Below are 25,267 nucleotides of genomic sequence, written 5' to 3' on the forward strand. Positions count from 1 at the left end.
TAGGTACTCTTCAACTGTGAGTGACGGAATCGAAAACAAAAATCCAGAAAATCACATTGTATGATTTTTAAGTATTAATTTGCATTTTATTGCATGACATAAGTATTTGATACATCAGAAAAGCAGAACTTAATATGTGGTACAGAAACCTTTGTTTGCAATTACAGAGATTCCGTTCCTGTAGTTCTTGACCAGGTTTGCACACACTGCAGCAGGGAATTTGGGCCCACTTCTCCATACAGACCTTCTCCAGATCCTTCAGGTTTCGGGGCTGTCGCTGGGCAATACGGACTTTCAGCTCCCTCCAAAGATTTTCTATTGGGTTCAGGTCTGGAGACTGGCTAGGCCACTCCAGGACCTTGAGATGCTTCTTACTGTGTGTTTTGGGTCGTTGTCATGCTGGAAGACCCAGCCACGCCCCATCTTCAATGCTCTTACTGAGGGAAGGAGGTTGTTGGCCAAGATATCGCGATACATGGCCCCATCCATCCTCCCCTCAATACGGTGCAGTCGTCCTGTCCCCTTTGCAGAAAAGCATCTCCAAAGAATGATGTTTCCACCTCCATGCTTCACGGTTGGGATGGTGTTCTTGGGGTTGTACTCATCCTTCTTTTTCCTCCAAACACGGTGAGTGGAGTTTAGACAAAAAAGCTCTATTTTTGTCTCATCAGTCCACATGACCTTCTCCCATTCCTCCTCTGGATCATCCAGATGGTCATTGGCAAACTTCAGACGGGCCTGGACATGCGCTGGCTTGAGCAGGGGGACCTTGCGTGCGCTGCAGGATTTTAATCCATGACGGCGTAGTGTTTTACTAATGGTTTTCTTTGAGACTGTGGTCCCAGCTATTTTCAGGTCATTGACCAGGTCCTGCCGTGTAGTTCTGGGCTGATCCCTCACCTTCCTCATGATCATTGGTGCCCCACGAGGTGAGATCTTGCATGGTGCCCCAGACCGAGGGAGACTGAACGTCATCTTGAACTTCTTCCATTTTCTAATAATTGTGCCAACAGTTGTTGCCTTCTCACCAAGCTGCTTGCCTATTGTCCTGTAGCCCATCCCAGCCTTGTGCAGGTCTACAATTTTATCCCTGATGTCCTTACACAGCTCTCTGGTCTTGGCCATTGTGGAGAGGTTGGAGTCTGTTTGATTGAGTGTGTGGACAGGTGTCTTTTATACAGGTAACGAGTTCAAACAGGTGCAGTTAATACAGGTAATGAGTGGAGAACAGGAGGGCTTCTTAAAGGTCCCATGACATGAAATTTTCACTTTCTGAGGTTTTTTAACATTAATATGAGTTCCCCTAGCCTGTATATGGTCCCCAAGTTTCTAGAGATTTCAATCGGTGTAAATCGAGCTTTTGCTATCTTTCTCTGCCTTTGAGAAAATGGAGGCTCATACGCGCTGATCTTGAATCTCCTCCTTATGACGTCATAAGGAGGAAATGTTACCTCCCCTTTCTCTGCTTTGCCCGCCCAGAGAATATTTTCCGCCCATGAGAAAATGCGCTAGGAAGTAGGAATGCACGCGCGCGATTTTAGTTTGTCCACGAGAGATATCATGGCTTTTGAGCGAGCGAAGCATAACAATTGCTCAATAATTGGATGTACAAATGAACACCAAAGGGTCAATACAGAGCTGGGCTTGTTGAACGTCTGAAACTAAAGTCTGGATCACTCTCTTCTCAGCTAACGTTACACACCTCGGACAAGTAAGTCAACTAATGATATATAAGTGTGTTGCTTTACTGTTTATGGTTACCTAGATTGTTACACGTAGAATGTGGCTGTAACATTATCTATGCAGCTATGCAGTTTATGTGTGTGAATACACACACTGTAACGCGAGTGTTGTACACGTCTTTGTTATTTGGATAACTGTTTTCCTGCTGGTTATATGGCGTGCGCGATATCCGCATTTCAAGATTGCAGAGCTTGATGTAATTGTAATAAGATAAATTACAGACGTTACAGATCTCATGAAAAGGCAACAGTAGGTTCGCGTTAGCTACATGATAATAACTGTAAACCATCCGAATAAAGTACCGTATCCAAACATAATATTTTAAACTAACCATTCGGAAACGTCCTGCTGGAGCCGCTGAGTTGCAACTTCTTCATCCGTTGCTTCTCCATCCGGATCAGATTCTGGGTCAAACTGAAATGCTTGAAAGACTGCGTGTCTTCGTGCCATTGCTATATCCAACGTAAACATGCACGCCACGGTACCGTTGGAGGGTGGGTGTGGCCTTGACCATCTTGCGCCGCCTTTCTCCTCCTCATTATCATTTAAGGCTACAGACACCGAAACGGCCCGTCTGAAGGAAGCTCATTCTGGGACTGGCTTGTAGTGGCTATAATTCTGCACCGAGGCTCAATTTTTGGAAAGAGATTTCAGATACAGTACTAGGGACCACTAAGGCCTATATTAAAGCCTACAAAAAGTAGCATGTCATGGGACCTTTAAAGAAAAACTAACAGGTCTGTGAGAGCCGGAATTCTTACTGGATGGTACAGTAGGTGATCAAATACTTATGTCATGCAATAAAATGCAAATTAATTATTTAAAAATCATACAATGTGATTTTCTGGATTTTTGTTTTAGATTCCGTCTCTCACAGTTGAAGTGTACCTATGATAAAAATGACAGACCTCTACATGCTTTGTAAGTAGGAAAACCTGCAAAGCGGCAGTGTATCAAATACTTGTTCTCCCCACTGTATATATCATTTCACTAAAACCCCTGAGATCGTGTTTCTGAGTTTAAATGTGACATGACATAAATCGGTGAGTGAGTTGTTCACTTCCTTTTTAATTAGTCTTTCCATTAATACCATTATTTGTTTATATACTGTAGACTGATTCACAGATGCGGAATGTGCACACAAAAACGAGGTACAGGATTTATTGCATTCAGAACAGCCAATCATAATGTGATGGAGGCACTGCCTCTTCTCACATGACTTTTCTCCATTCATTCTCAGTTACCAAAAACACTATTTTAAGCTCCATATTAGATACATAGATAGACAGACATAAATATATTGAGATATAAATATATAAAAAGGTTTTATTCTTTAGTTTCTCATCTGTAAGGGATAATTGTGAATTAATGCCTTATTCTTCTATACATCTTCATCTTAATAATCCTCAGCGGTTTTTATTTATTTATTGTGAGAACCATTTTAACGCTGTTGAATCTAACACTCATCCATGAATCTTCAGTTTGTGTTGATTTATTATTGCCACTGACCAGCTAAGCCTTATTATTGAATGGGAAAATTTTCCATAGACAACATTGGCGAGGTGACATTATTTTCGCTAATTGACAGCAGAGCACAGATGGCGTCGATAGAGCTTGACTTGTGTTTAACACTTTATGTTCCTTTAAGATATTTTTGGTCTAAATTGGAATTTATTTCCATAGTATTTATTTCAGCAAAATCTGAGAGAAACCATTCTGTCACACCATATGCTCATAATGATGTTCATTTTAAAATTCTGGACATTTAAATAACCATGCCCTGTCAACCACCCACAAACACATGCCTACACAAACATGCACATAAATATATGCACACACACAAAAAAGTATTTATAGTATAATAAATGCTTTTGACTTCGTGTAATCTTTCTTTGGAATGATTTTGGAATGAGATTAAAACAGCAGCCATAATACTTCAATTCAGCTTGGCAGCTCTATTAACTCATAAAAGCTAACTAAAGCTTTGTTGGTAACACTTTAGATTATGGAAAATATATGAACTAACTCCTATTAACTAGGAGTTTTCCCTCAATAAACTCCTACTGCTTATTGGTAGTTAGTGAGGTAGTTGTTGTAGTGGTATATTTTTAGGCATGAGGAAGGGTTAAGGGATCTGGTCATGCAGAATAAGTACTTAATATGTGCTCAATAGTAAGTACTAATATGCAGCCTATATGCTAGTAATATGCATGGTAATAAGCAACTAGTCAATAGTGTTCCCTAATCTAAAGTGTGTTACCACTTTGCCTTTTGAAATCAGCCGTTCCTTCAGCTGCATCCGCTGAACTTTTACTTCAGAATCAGAATCAGAATGAGCTTTATTGGCAAGTATGCTTAAGTAATTTGTCTTGGTGACAGAAGCTTCCAGTGTACACACAGAATTACAGTGGATAATAAGACAGATAATAAAAATAAGATAATTTAATACAAATAAATATGTAAAAATACACAATATACAAAATAGACAATATATTAATGTACAGGTTTGTTATATACAATGCAAGGGAATGTGAATAAGAGGTATGGTATAAATATGAGTATAAATAGTGTACAGTGCTCTTATGACCAGACGGCAACATTTCAAAGAGGAAGTGGCCTGGATTTTAGGTGTCCAGAGTGATTTTTACCAGCTCTTTTACTCAATCTGGATGAGTACAGTTATTGGAGAGTGGGAAGGGGTGTAGCGATGATTCTTCCAGCAGTCTTCTCAGGTCTGATTTGGTGGCCGAGCCGAATCAGACAGTTAACAGTGCAGAGGACAGACTCTATGACTGCAGAGTAGAATTGCAGAAGCAGCTCAAGTGGCAGATTCAACTTTCTCAGCTGATGAAGGAAAAACAACCTCTGCTGGGCCTTTTTCCACAATGGAGCCTATATGAGTGTCCCATTTCAAGTCCTGAGAGATGGTAGTGCCTAGGAGCCTGAATGACTCCACTGTTGCCACAGTGCTGTTCATTATGGTGAGTGGGGGAGTGCTGGGGGGTTTCTCCTAAAGTCCACAATCATCTCCACTGTTTTGAGCGTGTTAAGCTCCAGGTTGTTGTGACTGCACCAGACAGACAGCTCTTTAACCTCCTGTCTGAAAGCAGACTTGTCACTGTCCTGGATGAGGTCGATGAATGTGGTGTCGTCTGCAAACGTAAGTAACTTGACAGAGGGGTCTTTTGCAGTGCAGTCAATGGTGTTGAGGGAGAAGAGCGCGGGGGGGGGGGGACACACAAGTGTTGGACATGAATTTTCCCAATCTCACTAGCTGTTGCCTAGCTGTCTGAAATGATACCTTGACAGATGGAGCTAGGAACAGAGAGCTAGCTTAGTTTGGTCTGGAGGAGTGTTGGGATGATGGTGTTGAAAGCCAAGCCGAAGTCCACAAACAGGATCCTCACATAAGTCCCACGTCTGATGAGATGTTACAAAATGTAGTGCAGTCCCATGTTGACTGCATCATCCACAGACCTGTTTGCCCAATTACCAAACTGCAGGGGGTTCAGAAAGAGTCCAGTGATGTCCTTCAGATGGGCCAGCACCAGTCTTTCAAATGACTTCATGACCACAGACGTTAAAGCAACGGGTCTGTAGTCATTAAGTATTGTGATTTTGGGTTTCTTTGGGATGGGGATGATGGTGGAGCATTTGAAGCAGGAAGGGACTTTGCATAGCTCCAGTGGTCTGTTGAAGGTCTTTGTGAAGATAGGGGCCAGCTGATCAGGGCAGGATTTCAGACAGGCTGGTGAAACGCCGTCTGGGCCTGCTGCTTTCAATAGCCGTGTTTACACTGTCGGGCCAAAGGCGACCATGCTAGTGGGGGCCAGTCGCATTTACACTGTCACTTCTGGGGCTTGATTGGGCCTTATCGGGGCCAACTGCCAGGGTTTTTTTGACCTGCCAAATACCTTGGGGTAACTGGGGCTTGAGCAGTGGTCATGAACAAAGGCAGAGTTTACCTGAGTCAGGAGAGGTTTCAGCACTGCTGCTCATTTCCTATATTATCATACCAGGCTATTAGCTAACCTCAAAATGTAAGACATTTAAAACAATTTTCAGCTCAAAACCTACTTTCAGACACCAGTGTGTATGAAATAACTTCCGATTGTGTTCTGATTACAGAATGAGGTAGAAATATATTTATATGCGATGCTAAAGGCTACTTATGCTAACCATTGCGATAACAAATGCACATATGTTTATGGAAAATACCAGAGACTGCTTAAAAAAACGTAGACAAATCATATATGGTCATAATTGTGTATTTATTTGGTTTCATGTTTCATCTGTCTCTTTCCTGTGCCTTTGTTGATACCAGTTTAGGTGTTAATAAATGCATGGAGAGAAGAACGGGTGTGAGGTTCTGACCTTCCCTCCACACATGAAAATACAACTATGGAAGCAACTATGCACTCTTTAAACAGATTATTTTCTCAATGTCCAAAATGTTCTATATTTATATTTTTGTTTAGGAGCATACACACTTTCAAGTTATTATTTTTAGTTAAATTGGTCACCAAAAGAAACAAACCTTGTACAATATGTTGATGGACAGCAGCACTCAATGACTACTGTCAGACTATTCTATTGTAATGATAAAAGTACTGATAAAAGTATTCATAAAAAACATGCTATCTATCTATTTCCTATGACTGAAAGGCTTATCAATATAGTTTTGTTTTCCCCGCATTGACTACTGCAATGCACTTCTTGCTGGGGTTCCTAAAACCACACTCAACAAATTGCAGTGTGTGCAAAATTCTGCTGCTAGGATCCTGACTGGTGTCAGGAGAAATGAACACATCACTCCAACATTGAAGTCCTTGCACTGGCTCCCAGTCAGGTTCTACATTGATTTTAAAATCCTTATGCTTAAATATACAGTATAAGGCCCCTCAGTATCTGTCTGCGCTTTTAACTTTATATTCCTAAGCGTCATTTGCACTCCTCTAAAGCTGGCTTACTTCCTGTTGCATGTAAAACACGTTTGCGATCTGTAGGGGACAGGGCTTTCTCATCCTATGATCCTAGAATCTGGAACTCATAGTAGAGAATTTAAGCTTTTTTAAATCTAATCTAAAAACTAATTTTTGGGGGTTAACATTTTCTTGATGGTTTTAACTTTTTTGTATTCCAGTGTGGGTTTTTGTTGTTGTTGTTATTTTGTACGCTTTGTATTTCTATCTGTGTATTTTTTTTTCCTTGTATTCTTTTTATTGTGTAAAGTGCCTTGAGAAGCTGCTTTAAAGGCGCTATATAAAATAAAGTTTATTATTATTATCATTCAAATTATTACTCAGATAAAAGCTATGTGTTTTTTCTATTTTTATTTTATGTGTTCTGGGGCTTATACCATGAAGCCGGTTTAGTTGGCTAGCCAGGTACAGGATGTTTCATGTTTCAGTTTAGTTTGCGCCAACCCTGGGTTTTAGGCACTATGAAAGTGGTTTGGCTTTTAGCAGTGTTCATCGCCATACGGCTAACCTGGTCCGGGGCAGGTTATGTTCCTGGGAATAGGTTGCAAAACGATCTTGGACCAATCAGCTGTGAGCAAAGTGACACATGTCTGATGCGATAAAGTCACTCCACCTGTTTCTACTCCAAATTAAATGTCACTACATAGCAAATGATTTTTAAAGTCAAAATCGTCTGGCTTTTAGTAATGCTTATTTAGAATAATAAATTTGTATGATTTAGATATTATTTATGTAATTATTATACCCTTAATCGATCACACATGTACAATTTTAGTTCATCAATTATTATTATGCAGAGTTTAAATGAATAAATATATAAAGGTAATATAAATGACTAATAAAATAAAGTAGAACAAAATGACTACATGTGAGCTTAAATGTTCAATTCGCAACCCTGAGTTTGTTCAACTACCATCATGGTACAGGCCCCTAGTCAGTCAGCAAGCATTTTTAGTGTTCAGGATGATATGAGCAATTTTTACACAATTATTTCAATGTTTTTTTTACCTTTTATCTGCTGCAACAAATATACACGTACAAGTAGCTGCTAATGACAGATGCAATATGCAGAGAAATTCAGAAATGCAATTAAATACAGCCCTAAAGGCATTACTTTCATGACTAGATGTCAATGAACAAGTTGGTGTCATTTGGGGGCAGAGACTACATCAGCTTTGCACATACTGTAGAACTTTAGCCTCTGGATGTTTAATCTTAGGATGTGCTCTATTGATTGTGCTCAAAGTCATTTTTCTTAATGCCTGGTTTCCTGACACTTCTCAGTGCACCATGGCATATTCAAGTTCTTTATCAATAAAATAAGATATCTTATCAGATATTATTTATCTGATATCTCTTTATCAGAGACCAAGTTGTGTAGTGATTAAAAGTTTTTCTTAAATTAAAATATAAAAATATATAAATAATTAAAAACATATTAATCAACAGTTTACACAAACATTAAATGTATCATAACATGAAGTTTGGCAGGAGAATATTTACAATTTCTATCGCCCACACAATGTGGTCTCTGTGGTCAATGCCAGTGGTCATCATTTCTAACTGTTGTGAATTAAAATTTAAAAGGAAAAGGAAAATTCCAAGACTTCCAAGTAATAAATATTCTACCTTTATTTTTCATCTGTTCACAGTTTAATAGAAAATTCATTATTTATTATTTATTATTTTTTTTAAAATAATTTAATTTAATTTAATTTAATTTAATTTAATTTAATTTAATTTAATTTAATTTAATTTCATTTCATTTCATTTCATTTCATTTCATTTCATTTCATTTCATTCAGAGTTCAATATAGATACTGTTTAGCCTAATCAAACTATAGAGAGAGGTCTGCTCTGAAATTTCAACCTTCTAACTTATTGGAAAGGCTATTTATAAAGGTCAAAACAACTGCATTGTATAACTCTAAATATGCTTTTTCAGTTTTTATACCATAGGTCAGTGAGGTGTAGAAATGTCCAAGGATCAGGAAACCATGAGAGTGTTTGAGGGCTAGCTCAAAGCTGCGGTAGGCCTTTGTCTAAATATGCATTTTCAGCTCACTTTACAGCAGGGTCAGAAACTCTGTAAAGAGTATTTGAGTGTTTTAAGCCTTCCAGCTAGGAATGAGAAAGCATTTGTATTTGTATATTTCAACTGGAAGATGTTTAGATGAAAATTGAATTCACTTAGCCTAGTCGTCACGTCTGCTGTACTGGGTTTCTGTTTTAAAGTTTTCATGTCATTGTTTGCTGTTTGAAACTGACTGGACATTGTAATGGTCTTCAAGGTACATCAAAGAACCTGACCTGATTCAAGTTTGACTGCATTCAACTGCATTCATGCTTATACAATTCATTCTATCAACATGTAGTTGTGAATGCTGTAAGTTTAAAGGGTTGAGTCATACTCAGAATGTTTTCCTTTTTAAAATTCATTATGAAGGCCATGCTTCACGGCTTCCAATTAATAGATACAATTCAAGTCAAAATGTCTTAATTTTGAAGTAAAAAAAAAAGAGTAAAGCAGAAACAGATAATAGGAACAGTATAAGTCGAGTTTTGTACACGCAATGATAAGATTTATTAGAAAAGAGTAAAAATATAGGCAATATCACCTCTTTTTTTATTTTATTTTTTTATATCTGATACCACCTACTACCTCTACTAAATGACCAAGTTATACAATTTCTAAGGTAATTATAGCCATTTATTATTACATGTATATGCTTGCTTTTTATATTAACAACATTTACAGAACATGATAAACCATTTAATAACTTTTAAATGGAACATCACTAAATGTGCATCATTCTCTGTCACGATCTCTGGCAAACATGATTCTTTCTGTAAACATGAGTGCTGTCTGTCTGGGACTACTTGCACTTTTCAGCATTTCTGCTCGTGTTCAGATAAATGAAAGGAAAATTAGTTCCTATCTTCCATACTTAACACTGTTTATTTTCACTTTGAAGTTTATAATACACAATTTTCAGGTTAAATAAATATATAATAAAAATGCTAATAACATTTTAATGTCAAAATAACATTGATTTGTCTGCCCATAGGAAGTAGAGACTTGACTACATAGATGATGTAAGGAATTCAACTTAGTCTCATTGCACAGTTATCAGGCTCAGTTCTGTTGACCCTCTTTATGCAAGGTTATAAATCACATGAATGATCACTCAACATTCACGTGAGAAATGCGTGTTGAATAGGAGTCTCATAAAAATGTCTGGGCCGTTTTCAAAATCTCGGATAAAGACCAAAAAAAAAAATTTGCTACGCATTTGCAGCGAGTGTTCAGCAGAAATATCAAGAGGGGGTAGCACCGCTAAGAATTTCAACACATCCAATTTAATCTGCCACCTGAAAAAGCATCCTGAACAGCATGCTGCGTTCCTCAGTGCTGCCAAGAAAAAACTGGCGCCTCCCAGTGTTCTGACACCCTCTGTGGCTCAGGTATTTGAAAAAGTCAAAAAGTTTACTCAAGAAAGCATCAAAGCAAAGGGCATTACCCCCAAACATATGGAATTTATCGCACTGGACGATCAGCCATTTTCCGTTGTTGAAGACGTGGGGTTTTGGAGGCTTGTTGAACACCTTGAGCCACGTTACTCCCTACCTAGTCAGCGATATTTTTCAGACATGTGCCTGCCAGACATGTACAATGTTGTAGCTGCGCATATACACAAGCTCTTGGCCACTGATATTTCAGCCATCAGTTTTACAACCGAAGCTCTGATGTAAGCCCTACCTGTATGCTCAGTCTCACTGGGCAATGGATTGATAAAGATTTCAAATTGCAAAAAATATTGCTGCACGCACAAGAATTTACGGGTTCACACACCGCTGAGGCGATCTCTTTAACATTCAACACAATGCTTGATACGTTGACAATCGACAAATTCAAGGTCCGTGCAGACAATGCAAGAAAAATTACAAAGGCAATTTTAAAAGCTAACATTACAATTAGCTGTCAACGAGGGCTTGTTATGTCAACGGAGCATATCTGACGTGATAGCAAAATGCAGACGAATAGTAGGCCACTTAAAGCATTCCCCTCTTGCATACTCGCACTTACACAGTGTCCAAACTCAGTTGGGAATGCAACCAGCAAGATGTTTCAACAAGGTGGAACAGTACTTTTTATATGCTGAGAAGCCTCTTGGATCAAAAGCAAGCAATCGTGGCTTATAGTGCAGATTATGTTCTGCCCACTGTGTCTATTCTTTACCCATTTGAGCAACTAACAAGGGAGATGAGTGCACCTGGAGCATCTGCGGCGGATGTGATTCCATCAATTGTTGTGCTAAAGCGGCTACTGAGCAAGGACCTTGAAACTTACCAGGGAGTAAAAACCACAGAAAAAAAAAATTTAAATTAAAGAAATATTGGACAGCAAAAATCACCTCTGAAGGTTGTCATGTTGTCTTATTGTATTTTTTTTATCTTACTTTGTGCCTCTCTTATAATGTTGGTCAGATGAATGTAAATGGATCCAATCCATGTTCAGTGAAAATAATTTGGTGCAGAAATAAACTAGCTAGTAATGTATAGTATTGTATGCAAGTGACAAATATCGGTATCGGTATCGGCCAGTAGTTGTTTGTTGAAATCGGCATCGGCAAAAAAAAAAATCCTATCGGTGCATCCCTATAATAAAGGGCTCAGCTAGGCATGGAGAAAAGGCACAGCTGCATAGAAGAAGAAAACTGATACATGCACCAATTTAATTTAGAGATATTATAATAAAATGAGGAAGGATTTTGTTAAAAAAGTATGTATTCAGTTGTTCAGTCCTGTTCAGAGCTGTGACAGAAAATTTCTAAAAACCCTCCAAACAAATCGTGTAGGCCTAGTATTTATATTACTATAAAGTGTATATGAAATATTATGACTAGGGATGTCCATTTTCAGTTTTCAGGAATATTAATAAGCAATTTCCATTCAAATGAATGATTGTTAAAGTTAAAAGTGATGTAAGATTTTTTTTTTTATGTTAAAATACATTCTTAAACCAGTTTATTGTTCATTGTCTACTATTACTATGCCATTCATGGGTTTGTCTCCCTCAATAGTATAAACATTGAGCCTCCAGGCACCATCAAAACACTGAGAGCGGCCCGCTCAGATCTGTCAATCTCTTTCCAGCTGGGCATGGCTATTGTAGCAGGCTGAGCCAGAGGTTGTTTAGCTGGTGTGGGACCATGGTTGATGTGTTACATGGGAAAACACATTCAGCTTTGGTTATAGAAGTGCAACACGCTACAATGGATGCTTCAATACCATACAACATCACGATGCACCCGTTCAGAGAGACAAATTGTATTAGTTTATAATGTTTATTTTGATGTGTCCAGTGTAGACCATCTCAAACAGTCGTGGCGCGTCATGTCAAAAATGCGCTTGGTGCAGAAACGTTATTATAAGCAAGATGCCTGCGTTTGCTCTGGACAGAGTGTTTGCTTACAACACAGCTAAAAGTATTCCTATTATGTTGGACCTTTTATTAAAAGTAGCCTGCTTGAGACATGCAGACAAGAGCTGTGCTTGTGATGTTTGAGTTTGGAGAGGCGGAATGGGTGAAAGGGCATGTAAGGGGCATTTGAAAGGTTGTTTGAAAATATGCTTTATTCCTGTTATTTTGCAAGGTGCCAATTAGTGTCATAGAAGTTTAATACATCACCTCTATCTTGGTTAAAGAAGTTACTGCTCACCACTGGAATGCATGTGTGCTAGACTGATGTTGTGCCAATTTTCTTTACTTCTCATCTGTCATAAGTGCTGTGGTGTCTGTTAACAGACACTGGAGGCACACAAATAGTGCTCTTCACATGAAGTGCACCAGTCTATTAAAGGTAGGGTAGGCAATTGCGGAGAGGCTAGCAATAGCAAGTTAGCTTTGAAAGTATGAGATCCCACCCTCCCTTCAAAGCGTCTTGAAAGCCTCACCTCCTCCAAAACACATGAATGCACACAGCAGATTCTGCAAAGTGTTACGAGAGACAGCGTTAAATTACCTAATTTCTCAAAGCACATAACATTACAATAATAATGATTGCAAAAAAGCAGAGCTCTTACTTGTACCACCTGACTGCTGCAGATTCATTTCGGCGTTGATAGTGTTGACATAGAAACGCATCAATCCGAGTCTGAGGACGTGAACAGGGCAGAATTTCGCGGGTTGCCATGCTGTTAACACTACATAAGCTCATTGTTTTGGTTCAGTAGGAACTGTAAAAGGCGACTGCTGTTTGGTTTTGGGGCTGTTTGTCTACAACTCTGCATAGCCTTACGGAACGCACTGATGATGTGTGATGTTGGCGTGAGCAGGGTGTGTGGAGTTATGGAAATACATATGTTGACTGGCAGTGAAATGCAATGATTGGACAAACATTTTTTGGTCCTGAGACTTCAGCAGAAAATGTATGTACATGTTTTAATATTTGAACCACTGCTATCAGGATGTGAAGAGAGTTTCAACCAGTATAACAAAAAGTGTTTCTAAAACAAATTGCCTACCAATGTTTCTGAGCCATGCACTCTATCAGATTCCAAAAGCAAACAACAAACAGTGCTAATATACCCTCACTATGTGCTTTAGTACGGAAATACTGTATATCCTAACTTTTATGTCCATACTGAAATCTCTGTTGACCATGATAGTGATTCATCTTTTCTGAATCGTCAAAATATCAGGATGCCGTGATTCCAGAGACTGTAGTATACACAGTGAGTTTTTAAAATCTTAGCTTAAATGTATGCTATAAACAAATAGTGCCCATAAAAGGCTGTTGAGAATGTATTTTCCATTGAAACAGAGTGGAAAGCTTGGACCTGGTACTGGTGTAACTGGTATTAGTTACATCACAACTTAACAAGCAGATTTCTCCTTCTGCTCATCTGAACACGAGCAAAGATGCTTAAAGACAAACAGACAGCACTGACCTCTGGCATCTCACTCACATTGCTTATTCAAACAGAGAAGTGCTTATCAGAAATGACAGAGAGGCAAAATAACATTGTCACCATAAATAATGCTGAAGTGCTTGTTGCCATGTTATACTTAAGACATATGTTCACAGTGTTTGTAGTGCCCATCATTTTACTTGAGGATTAATTTTTTCAATCAAGGCAAGGGTGCACGTTTCACATCATACAGTAAATGCAGCGTGCATGGTGTAACTGTATATAATGCATAAGTTGCCTTGTTGTGATGTTGGAGTGTCAAACACTGATCTGTAATATAGATCATGTCAAATAAAATGTATAATCTATATAGAGAGAGATCAGTGAGCAGAAAGTAAGTCAGTAGTGAATTATAATGAATTATTTTGCAAGTTATTTTAATTTTATATGCTGCATTTCAATCATTTTAATGGTTTGATGTAGGAAAAATCTGTAAAGTTAGTCATCCGAACTCGGTTTGCTTTATGTAAAAACATTTAGTTGTGTTCAAATGTATGAATAAGTGATATCAATTTATATCAAAAATGTTCCGCATTTTGAGTGCAGATGTAGTTATTTGGGTTAATTGTTGTTTTGACTTCCATGTTATGTATCCGACTTGTTAGCCATGTTATGTGTGACGCCCTAATAATGAATGCCTGACTCTCACAGGAAAACATAACTATGTTACGAGGTTGCAATTTTATATGAATTTGTTCGATGTGAATCATACACAAATGTACGATTATTAGAAAAAAGTAAGCATGAAGGTCCACCCCTAACCCCACCCCTAAACATACCCGTCATTGGAACGTAAGAAGATCATATGAAAATGTAAGAATGAGATCGTACGAATACATACAAATTACCCACCAATTTGGCAAAAATCTAAAATAGTTACGGATTACCATGAGATTGTGTTGGGCTAACGGTGTCATGCTAACCAGCCAAACCTTGATCCCATGGCAAAAGCTCAGAATTAATATTCCTTGAAGAAAAAAAAAAAGTTTGATTTTTTCGCTTGTATTTTGCTTTTTAATTAGAAAGCATGTGTCTACCTAATCAAAAACTAAGCCTGACGCAGTTAAGTAAATTCTTGGTATTGGTTCCTCAGATAGCTGTTCTGAACTTCTGTACTCAGAACTCCAGTTTGGAGAAGCAAAATAAGTGTTTATTCACCATGTCCCACCTGAGAGCAGAATGCCAGTGTGACTGGTATCTGGTGGTGACATTACGTCAGCTGGGAATCCGTTGCACGCAACAGATCAGATAGAGCAAACAGGACATTTTCCATGGTACCTTCATATGCATTGATTCCTACGTTCTTCTGACGTCCAGGAACTTGTTTCTGTCCTATAGGGAAGACTTTAAAAGGTACAGACCCACTGGGTGCAATAAGTCTCTCATTCATTATTTAACAGATCGGATGATGACACCTTAGAAATTAGATAAGCTGTATGATATGCTCAGGGACTGCTTTAACAAACTTATTTCCTCCTGAGTCCTGGAGCCCTTGTTTGTGTGTTTAACAAGCTCCTGCGCTGTAACATTGCCGTTGCTCTGTAATTGATGTTTGTGCCTCCTCTGTGTGCAGGCATTGAGTTTGCAGAGTACTAAGTGAGAAACAATGACAGTTGGTGCTCGAAAAAATTTGCCTTTCCAATCTTTGTCACTTTTTTTTTTCAAAGTCTTAACTTTTCTATTAATAAGTTTTGCCCATATAACAGTACAGCATCTGTTCCTTGCTGTTGCTTGTTTGTTCTTGTTCTTTGATATGGTTTTGGCTCACCGCTCACACTGTGTGATGTAAAAGCATTTGCCACAAGCATAGCTTTCTGAGTTTCAGGCTTCCTTTGAGGGATGTTATCTGGGCTCGGTTAAAGCAAACTGTGTTCCATGGCTGACCATCAACCACACTTTAAAAAATAAATAAGCTTTGACCAAAAGAGAATTTCTAATCAAGAAGTTAGGATGCTTCAATTACCTGATTAAAGGGCTTGGAAGAACGTAATGGCATTGTGAACAGCTTGATAAAACTGTTATTTTCAATTTCAGCAAATAACATTCTCATTTTACTCTCTTTGAAAGAACTAAAAGTCCACCAAAAGTAGAAAAGAAGTGCAGTACTGTGCAAATGATGCTGTAAATAAGGATATTTGCAATCACCATGAATAATATTTATCACTGAACTTCTAATCTCTAAATCAAAATAATATTTGGTGCCTTCAAAGCAGTACACTTTTAAGGTAATTTGCTGGTAGGTTTTTGAGCTGAGCATTTTAGAAACTTTCTCATGCTTCATCTATGGATTTTGGCTGGCATTTTTCCCTCACTTGCTTCAGTCTCTTTGTGTAATTCCAGGCTGACTCGACGAGGTTGAGGTCAGGGCTCTGTGTGGGTCATACCATCTGTTGCAGTACTTGTTCTACAAAAATCTTATGACAATATTTGGAAGAGAAAGGTTTGGATTTGGTTATTTCCTACTGAAACACTAAAGCAGAATTTTTTTAATGAAGCATCTAATATTCACAAGCTGTGTGGTTCTGGTGTGGCAACCGGAGCCACCGGAGAGCACCATCACGGATCAGTGTGGATTGTAATGGTTGTTGAGTCCATAACTTAAATCAATAAGAGCACAGTCTGGAAGGTCAGTGAAATTAGCAATACCTAGGAAGTTCTGAATGTGGTCCTATATATAATTGATTGATTGATTGATTGATTGATTGATTGATTGATTAATTCATTGATTCATTCATTGATTCATTCATTGAGCGAGGGAGTTCCCTGACGAAGGCAGACTAGACAAACTGCTGGATCCATGGTATAATGGTATATCCGGGTCTTACTCGGTTGCTGGATCTGTACATGGTGAGGTTTCTGTTACAAACTGTTCCGAGACTTAAGTGAAGAGCCAAATGCAGCATTTAATAGGACAGTCCAGAATCGTAATCAAAACAGCAGGTAATGGGTCAAAACACTCAATCCAAATAAACAACAAGGCAGGAAACACAGGCAAAAAGTGTAATCCACAAGACAGACAGAGAATCCAAAAACCAAGATATATAAAATCAGCAATTACACTCAGAGATTCAGTGTAACAACAACAAACAACAACTGAAGCACAGAGGTTTAAATAGACAGGTTAACAAGGGGCTGACGAGGGACAGGTGTTGGTGATTTGATGTCATGGGAACTAATGAGGGTAACTATGGCGATAAACAAGGTACAAGGAAAAACAGGATCTATCTATCTATCTATCTACTGTATCTATCTATCTATCTATCTATCTGTCTGTCTATCTGTCTGTCTATATCTATCTATCTATCCAGTGTAAATCAATCAATCAATATATCCATCCATCCATCCATCTAGTCTGTGTTCCCTCCTAGTTATAAAGCTCAACAGAAATGCTGATAATCCCTGATACATGTAAGCCATTTCCCTTCTTCCACTCTGGATTATTGCTTTACTGAAGAAATCCCCTGCTACAGACACAGGTTATTAAGGAAACCTAAATTGCCTCACTGGAGGGGAGAGCAGCTCAGTGACTAGGAGTTCATTTAAATTGAGTTTATATCATTAGGACAGATTAAACGCTAAAGAACCTTTATCCAACCGTAATCATTATCTGTTTGTTTTGATGCTCATATGAGTGTGCGTGACTCTCACTAAACATTGTCATGGGAATGTTCCCTATGATACAAAAGACACAAATCAACAAGGAAGTATAGCATAGCAACAAAAAGTGTGTAGCTTTACCTGAATACAAGGATTTCTGCTCCAGTAGTTTTTCACTATTTGTCAGAAGCTGTATATCATCAATTCCCTTACTTCCAAATGTTTTCTGGCAGCGAGAGAAAATAAGCGGAAACACAACCTGCTTGACCCTGACTAACTATGCAAAAGGTCCGTGTTACATTTAACCCTGCGTTAGGTTGTGCCCAGCACTCCTCCCCAAAACAGAAATTGAGCACAGTAAATTGCCAAACTCAACTGGGATGTACCAGATGACAGGGTTTATTTAATCACTATGCTCTATGAAGCAAAACATTGTTCTTCAGATTGGCTTATATTGTTGACATGTGTTTTATAATGTAATAATGGTATGGTAACAATAAATACTTGAACACTGTCTCCTAGAAACAAGTTTTCTTTCAGTGTTGTCACTCTGCTGCATGCAAATGGACTGTAACTAATTGTGTTTAACCACTGAAACACTCTGTCTTAGAATATGTATTTTTGCTTGAAGGGGCATTATACTTGCTGTCTGTCAGATGTCAAAACATCTGGCAAAAGAAGAACTTTAGTCACAGTAATTATTATCAGGATGTCAGAGCCTTTCACAGAAGAACAACAAAACGACAGCAGTGGGACCAGATTGTGCTGTTGCCCAAAGGACGTCTCAAATATTATAACCCTTTTATGTTATTGTCTAATGAGAATAGACTCGTCAGTGCATGTAATGCTGTTTTAACTCAACGTTGTAGCAAAGTGAGCAAGCAAGCAAAGAGCAAAACAACAAACTTGACTTTTAGGTCGAAGAAAAACTAAATCTTATTTAGTATTCCATTCAATTGATTTGTGAAGTGCTTCTAAATATGCTTATTATTCTAAAGCAGCTTTACAAAAAATAGTGGCAAGGAAAAACTCATTTAGATGTTTGAGAAGATGAGAAATAAATACATAAATAAATGCAAATTATGTAATGTAGCCACATAGTAAATGAAAATATTGAATAGTTTGTTGCTTAATTAAATATGAATACAATGACTAAAACAATAGGAATCCATGCAAAATGAATTTATTTTTATTAAACCAGAGAACAAACGATTTGAGTTCAAGGTCTATGGGAGAACATAAAATGTGAAGGAAAACAGGATTTGAGATCCACAGATACTGACATATTCATGCTGCATCTGTACATTAAGGCTTTGTAATTAGTAGGGGGGCGTATATTGATTTAATGGGGATGGTAATTTAGCTGGCAGTGACTCACACAATTTCTTTTGTGTGCTGGTGATTGTGCGGATTGCAGCTGCTACAGTATTATATTAGAACACATTTATCATTCATTTACTCTTTGAATGGGGAGAGGTGAATAGGTAAATAGGTATTTAGGCCCTCAGCCTGTGAAGTGTCTGTGGAGCTGATGTTTTTTTCTGATGCGCAGTGAATGTGCATCCATTCTTTGAATGGATAGGTTTGTCAAACTCCTGTGACTTTTATTTCAAGAGCTACTGATAACAGTCTAGTTAAAATGTAGACTGTAGTAGACCACTTTAGACCTTCAAGATATTTATATCATGAAATATGTCTCCCTTAAATGTGATTTTTTTTTTCTTGTAATTGTTTGTTTCTCGTAAAAGTGATTTTATGTCTCACACCTTAATTTCTCATTTCAAATCTACAAATGTAATTTTTTTTAATCATAATTACCTGTTTTATTTTTTTACGTTGAGGCTGAAATGTGTTTCCGTAGTTGTGTGAAGTGTTTTATATATATATATATATATATATATATAAACGAATAATCAATACTAAATACTAATCAATACTAATATTGAACAAATCCTAAATTGGAAAACATTAACAAATTTCAGCAACACAATGAAATATTGATTAAATGTAGAATTGGTGGGTGATTTTTTATTTAAAAAAATAAAAATAAATAAAGCCTATAATATTCTTGGAAAATGTCTCAGTTACGACTGTAACCTTTGTTCCCTGAAAAGGGAACGAGACGCTGCGTCACCTAGCCATACTTCCGGTGGGCCTGTGATCGACTTGGGCCCTGTCCCAAATGGTACAATAAGCACTCGTGGTCTTCCTACGAGTCCGTACTTTCGTGACGTAATGCCGCTTTGACTGTCGGGTAGTAGTCTGCTGCGGAGCCCGCATCAGTGCGGGCTCGGCAAAAGTGCGCATCGAGGGCGCATATCGACCACAAAGGGGGCGCTCGCGATCACCCTTCTGAGGCCTAAAATGACAAATGGGACAGGGACACCCTACAGTCTCATGGACTTAACGGACACACGCACGCGGCAGCCATTGTAAGTCCAAAAGACCGAAAGTGCATATGAAGTGTGCCATTTGGGACTGGGCCTTGCTTCGGCCCATAAAAAGCTGACATTGTATGGTCTGGCTTAGCTTTATAGCTTCCAGGTCATGACGTCCCGTCACGCCATTGGACTGATTTCACACGTGCTTCAGGGCGCAATCCTTGATGCAGCGTGAGAATCCTTGACGAAGTATGAGTGACTGTCAAATAAAAGACATATACTGCCAGAGACTTCTTTACACGCCACATATTCACCCAATTCAATGAAGTCAGTGACAGAGGCAATATGTAAAGTGAGCTCTTACTTACCATTAGACCCGGCAGGGCATTTAAATCCTTCTCTGGTTAATGTCAGTATGACCAGGCGGCTGAAAGCACATAAAACAGACAAGGTAAGAAAGCAGAGGTCAAATCAATAGAAAGTGGTTATGGAGTCTTTTCAGGCTTTCAGCTGTTGAGAGACAGCTGCCAAATTCCAAATTCCCTGCGGGCTGGACTATTCTGGACTGGCCGTCGTATTCAGTGGCTGAGGATTGAGCTTGGCACAGAAGTGGCTGACGGATTTACAAGAGAACACAGACTTAAAGGGCACCTATTATGCAAAATTCACTTTTACATGGCGTTTGAACATAAATGTGTGTTGGTAGTGTTTGTACATAACCACCCAATAATGATGAAAATCTACCTAGTGCTTTTTTTGTAAATCCCCATAAATCATAAGCACTGTCTCAGAACAAGCAGTTCTCAGATTCAGGGCAATATGTGACGTACTTTTGCACAAGCCCCACCCACGACTGTTGACGGACACTGCAGTTTTAGCGGCCTCGAGTGAGCTGTACACAGTCCGCCATTGTTTCGACGCCAGAGCAGCTGTAGACAAGAATGTCTCCTAAGCGATTGAGGTGTTTTGTTGTTGGATGTAAGAATGAACATAGCAGTCTTCATTTACTCTCGTTGTTACTCGAGGATGGATCTGTACAACTGTTCTTACAGGCCAGCTTAAAGTCTCCGGAGCGATAGGACCAAAGTTACTGATCACGGCAGAAATGAAAGTGAGAGCGTGCACTTCTTATACTGTGTTTATTCAACTCTTACAGTGATTCTCTGAAGTAAAACTAACACTCCATCTTTTGTGTGATGTACAATAAACACGGTCAAATGTACATTGAACTCATCAGTATATGTTTGGCCATCATTCGGATGCGTTCTGCTACAACAGGCTTGTACTAATAGTGGATAAAAGCAAGATGAAAAATAATTAAACTAGACTATACCTGTTCTATCTCCATATAGCATATATTCTCTGGCTCTGTAGGCATTATTGTTCGACTCCGGGACAAAATGAACACCACTACTGATACGCTACTCTTATGTTTGTTTCTGGTGGTTCCGTTTAGTCCTGAATAGTCACTAGCTTGTTCATTCTGGTATTGTCTTTATTTCATGTGGTTGTGTGTTGTTTTCACCTGTGATCTGTGTCTGTCTTTGTGGCTTAATAAAGCATTTGTTTGGGTTTTCATGCATTGTGTGATTACTTTAACCACCAGTATGTGACACTTTACAGAACATTCCATAAGAATCACCTGGGCATTTATGTGAACAGCATGATTCAGTAAGATGTACTCATAAAATGGTAAGAATTGACTGGAAGTTATTCATCAACCTGGGATAGAATTATTAATTAATATGTATGGGAGAGAATGAATGATGATATTTTGCGAAGCATTTGTATCTTTGTTATCATTTTTGTTGTGTAGATTTGAAAATCATGCTTGTCCCTATTATTGTTGAATCATGGAAGCTACACCAGATATTTTGCCAAGCGATCTCTTATTTATTATTTGTATACATGTATCAGACAGAGAGAAACAGGCAACAATAAGGCTACATGAGAGGTGGTCTTCATTCCAGATTTCTCTGTTCCCCATTTATCTATCCCCTTACCCCATCATGCCATCTGAAAATGGTTTCTCTGTGTTTCTCCTCCCTCACCCCCTAACAGTAAGATTGAGCTTATATACACCACTCTGGGACTAACAACTTCCTTGTAAGGTAGAAAAACATGTTGCTTATGTTTAAAAATGGAACGTATACCTCGTGCTTACACATGGTACAATGCACTTTCCATATTAAGAAACTATTCCTCAGTGTATACATTTGTGGTACATTTGCATCAGTTGAGAAACATTCCTTTCCTTGTAAAGAACATGCCAACTAGCTCCCCTCCCTGTGTCTAAAATATGATCCTTAAACACATGTGTCCATGCAATCTATAGTCTAACTCATGCATTTTAAACTTCATAAGATAATACAACTGATTATGAATACTAATAAAGAATAATAATACAGATACAATTAATAAAGAAAAATAATTATAAAAAATAACATTAAACACAAAATAGTCTTCCAACTGCATAACATAAATCAAACTTAAGGCAATCAAATTTAAGGTAACATCTTTTTACTGTCAAATTAAAAGAGACCAGCCTCATTTGAAAGTGATTGCAAGTGATAACACTAACATAACATTTCTGGAACACGCTTTTATTTTCATTTTCGCTATTATAAGTGACCCAGGAGCATCATGCACAAGGGATGTAAAAAACAGTCTCTCTACAGGGATCTCTTTTTGAAATCGTTTTTGCAAGTCAGTTTAGACAGGCTGAAAAAAAAATATTGAGTGTAAAAGCTGATAAAGAGGTTACTGCAAGGGTTTAAGAGATGCTTGTCACTGTCAGACTGCAGACAAACTCTGCTGCTCTCTCTATCACTCACAGAAGAATAAAGAAAGACTCTCCATCTTAACTTTATACTGAGGCATCTCTCACGAGCAAGCAAGGTCAAATGTCTTTTCTGATGATTGTGTGGGTTTGTGTTGTTTTGTGCAGGAGTGTCAGCGGAGCAGGCCTGTGCAAGACAGGCAGAGGAAAACTTAACAGAAGATGAGGAAGAGCCGGAGCGTTCTAACTGTGTCACCTAATGAGGTGAGTAAGTTCTGGGAATATGGAATCACATATTTTCAAAAATGACTAACAGCTCTTTGGAATATTTTATCCTGATTGGTCATGTGCAGCATTGAGCGGCGTTTTGGAATTATTTAATTGGTTTTGTGCAATTAATATTTTAGAGTAATTTTTTCCACAATTAGTTCCGGACCTCAAATTTGATTGGCAGAACATCACTCTTTACCAAAAAGTGATGACATTTAGTCAAAAGCATACGGAGCCATCTGCTCTCTAAACGCTCTCGCGGTACTTTGATGTCATACATCGATTGGTCAGTGCAGAAGAGTTTTATTCGTGCGTTCCAGAAAACTTTCCGTCTGTTCGCTTGGTGGTGATTTTTCATTGATCCTTTATGCAGGTTACATCGTTTTACCACTAGATGGCAACAAGTCTTTATGAGTGTTAATAGTTGTGTTCTGAATAACATATTATATATTATACACTTATGGTCACATTTACTGTAGTTGTTTGTCAGATTGTCAGGCATATGTCCTGCTACTCTCAGAGTATTTGTGGCCGCCATTTCTGCTTGCCAAGCTCTGACTGACGGGGTTTCAGTAGAGAAACGCCCTCTGATCGCCCACTTCATTCATGGAGCTTGGTGACTGAGACCACCCGTCAGAGTGAAAGTTCCCTTGTGGGACAACGCCTTTGAACCACTAGAGTCAGCGCCAGTCAAGCTTCTTACTCTTAAGAGGGTTTTCCTTATGGCTAACTCGTCACTAAAGAGAATTGGGGATTTACATGCTCTGTCGATTTCACTATCCTGCTTAGACTTTGCCCCTGGACTGGTCAAGGCTATTTTGCACCCTGCCCCCGACTATCTTTCTAAAGTTCCATTTGCGACCATGCATCTGGTCATTCTTGAAGCCTTCTGTCCTCCGCCGTTCATTACGCCGGAGCAGGAGAAACTCCACTTATTGTGTCCAGTTAGTGCTCTTCAGATTTACATCCACCGTACTACCCAGTGGTTTAAGTCAGAACAGCTTTTAATTTGTCATGGGGGCCGTAACCGGGGGGCTCCGATACAGACAATGTCGCATTGGGTGAGGGATGCCATCACCCTAGCCTACGAGGCACACGGTCAAGCTTCGCCTCTAGGCATTAGGGCTCATTCTACCGGCACGACCACCTCGCTGTTTTTCTTATCAGTGCGAAAGAGACTCAAATTACTCAGTCGATTTTTGTCGAACAGATAAGTGTTATACATCATTCGAAACTGTTAAGTGTCTACTTTTATTTTTATACACTCATAATAAAAACAAAATGTTGTGCTTTTCGCAAAAATAATAAAACAAACATGATGCGGGTTCTGCCATCTCTCTCTCTCAGTGAAGTCCATTCTGAAGAAAACAAACTGTAACTGCCACACAGACATATGAGATGTCTTTAGAAAGCTTGAAGTATCCACTTTTAAATTAAAGGGCACCTATTATGCAAAATTCACTTTTACATGGTGTTTGAACATAAATGTGTGTTGGCAGTGTGTGAGCAAAACCACCCTAGAATGATAAAAATCCACCCAGTGTTTTTTTTTTACAATCTCAATAAATCATAAGCACTGTCTCAGAATGAGCTGTTCTCAGATTCAGCGCAATGTGACGTAGAATTGTGCAGGCCCCTCCCACGACTGTTGAGTGACACTTCAGTTTGAGCATAGACCCGCCCTGAGTGAGCTGGACACAGTCCGCCATTGTTCGACGCATGAGCAGCTGTAGACAAGAATGTCTCCTAAGCGATTGAGGTGTTTTGTTGTTGGATGTCAGAATGAACATATCAGTCTTCATTTACTCTCGTTCTTACTCGAGGATGGATCTGTACCAACTGTTCGTGATCCAGATTACACTCTCCGGAGCGATAGGCCTAACGTTACTGACCACGGCAGAAATGAAAGTGACAGCGCGCACTTTATGACAGCTCATCGAATAGTTTTACGGATTTACAGTGTACCAGTTTATTAAGCACAGACTGAAAAGGTGTGTATATATTTGTTTGCTGTTAGTTGTAACGAGTGTTTTGTGTACTTCGCTGTGTAAGTTCCATGATAATGAAAGGGAGAGAGAGAGAGTTTATGGATAAGACTTTAATGCTTACATCTTATACTGTGTTTATTTAGCTGTTCTTACAGTGATTCTCTGGAGTAAAACCAACGCTTCATCTTTTGTGTGATGTACAATAAACTTCATTGAACTCATCAGTATATTTTGGTCATCATTCGGACGAGGTCTGCTACAGCAGGCATGTATTAATAGTGGATAAAAGCAGATGACAAATAAGTTATAACCATAATTAAGTTAAACTATACCTGTTTAATCTCCATACAGTATATATTCTCTGGCGCTGTGGGCATTATTGTCCGACTCCGAGTCAAAATGAACACGCTACTGAGAGTTTCTGTTTTGATATTATCAGATGAGATTGTCCTGACTGAAGCGCGAGCTCTTGAGGCTCCGCCCCCTGGGCCGGCAGCAGCAGTTGATTTGCATTTAAAGGGATACACACTAAAACAGCGCGTTTTTCTGAGC

The 25,267-nt window shown here is 38.7% G+C and overlaps 1 protein-coding gene across 1 annotated transcript in view; it reads left to right on the forward strand.

The window, feature by feature from the left end:
* pde4ba (phosphodiesterase 4B, cAMP-specific a) overlaps positions 1-25,267 on the forward strand; it is a 166,609-nt gene that overhangs the window by 11,927 nt on the left and 129,415 nt on the right. The window contains exon 2 of the mRNA XM_082136031.1: positions 22,626-22,721. Within this exon, the coding sequence (XP_081992157.1) occupies positions 22,680-22,721 (42 nt within the window). The 5' untranslated portion in view covers positions 22,626-22,679. The remainder of the gene's footprint in view (positions 1-22,625; positions 22,722-25,267) is intronic.

Source organism: Leuciscus leuciscus (genome assembly GCF_965113295.1).
Source record: "Leuciscus leuciscus genome assembly, chromosome: 14".
In the NCBI taxonomy this organism is placed as follows: Eukaryota; Metazoa; Chordata; class Actinopteri; order Cypriniformes; family Leuciscidae; genus Leuciscus; species Leuciscus leuciscus.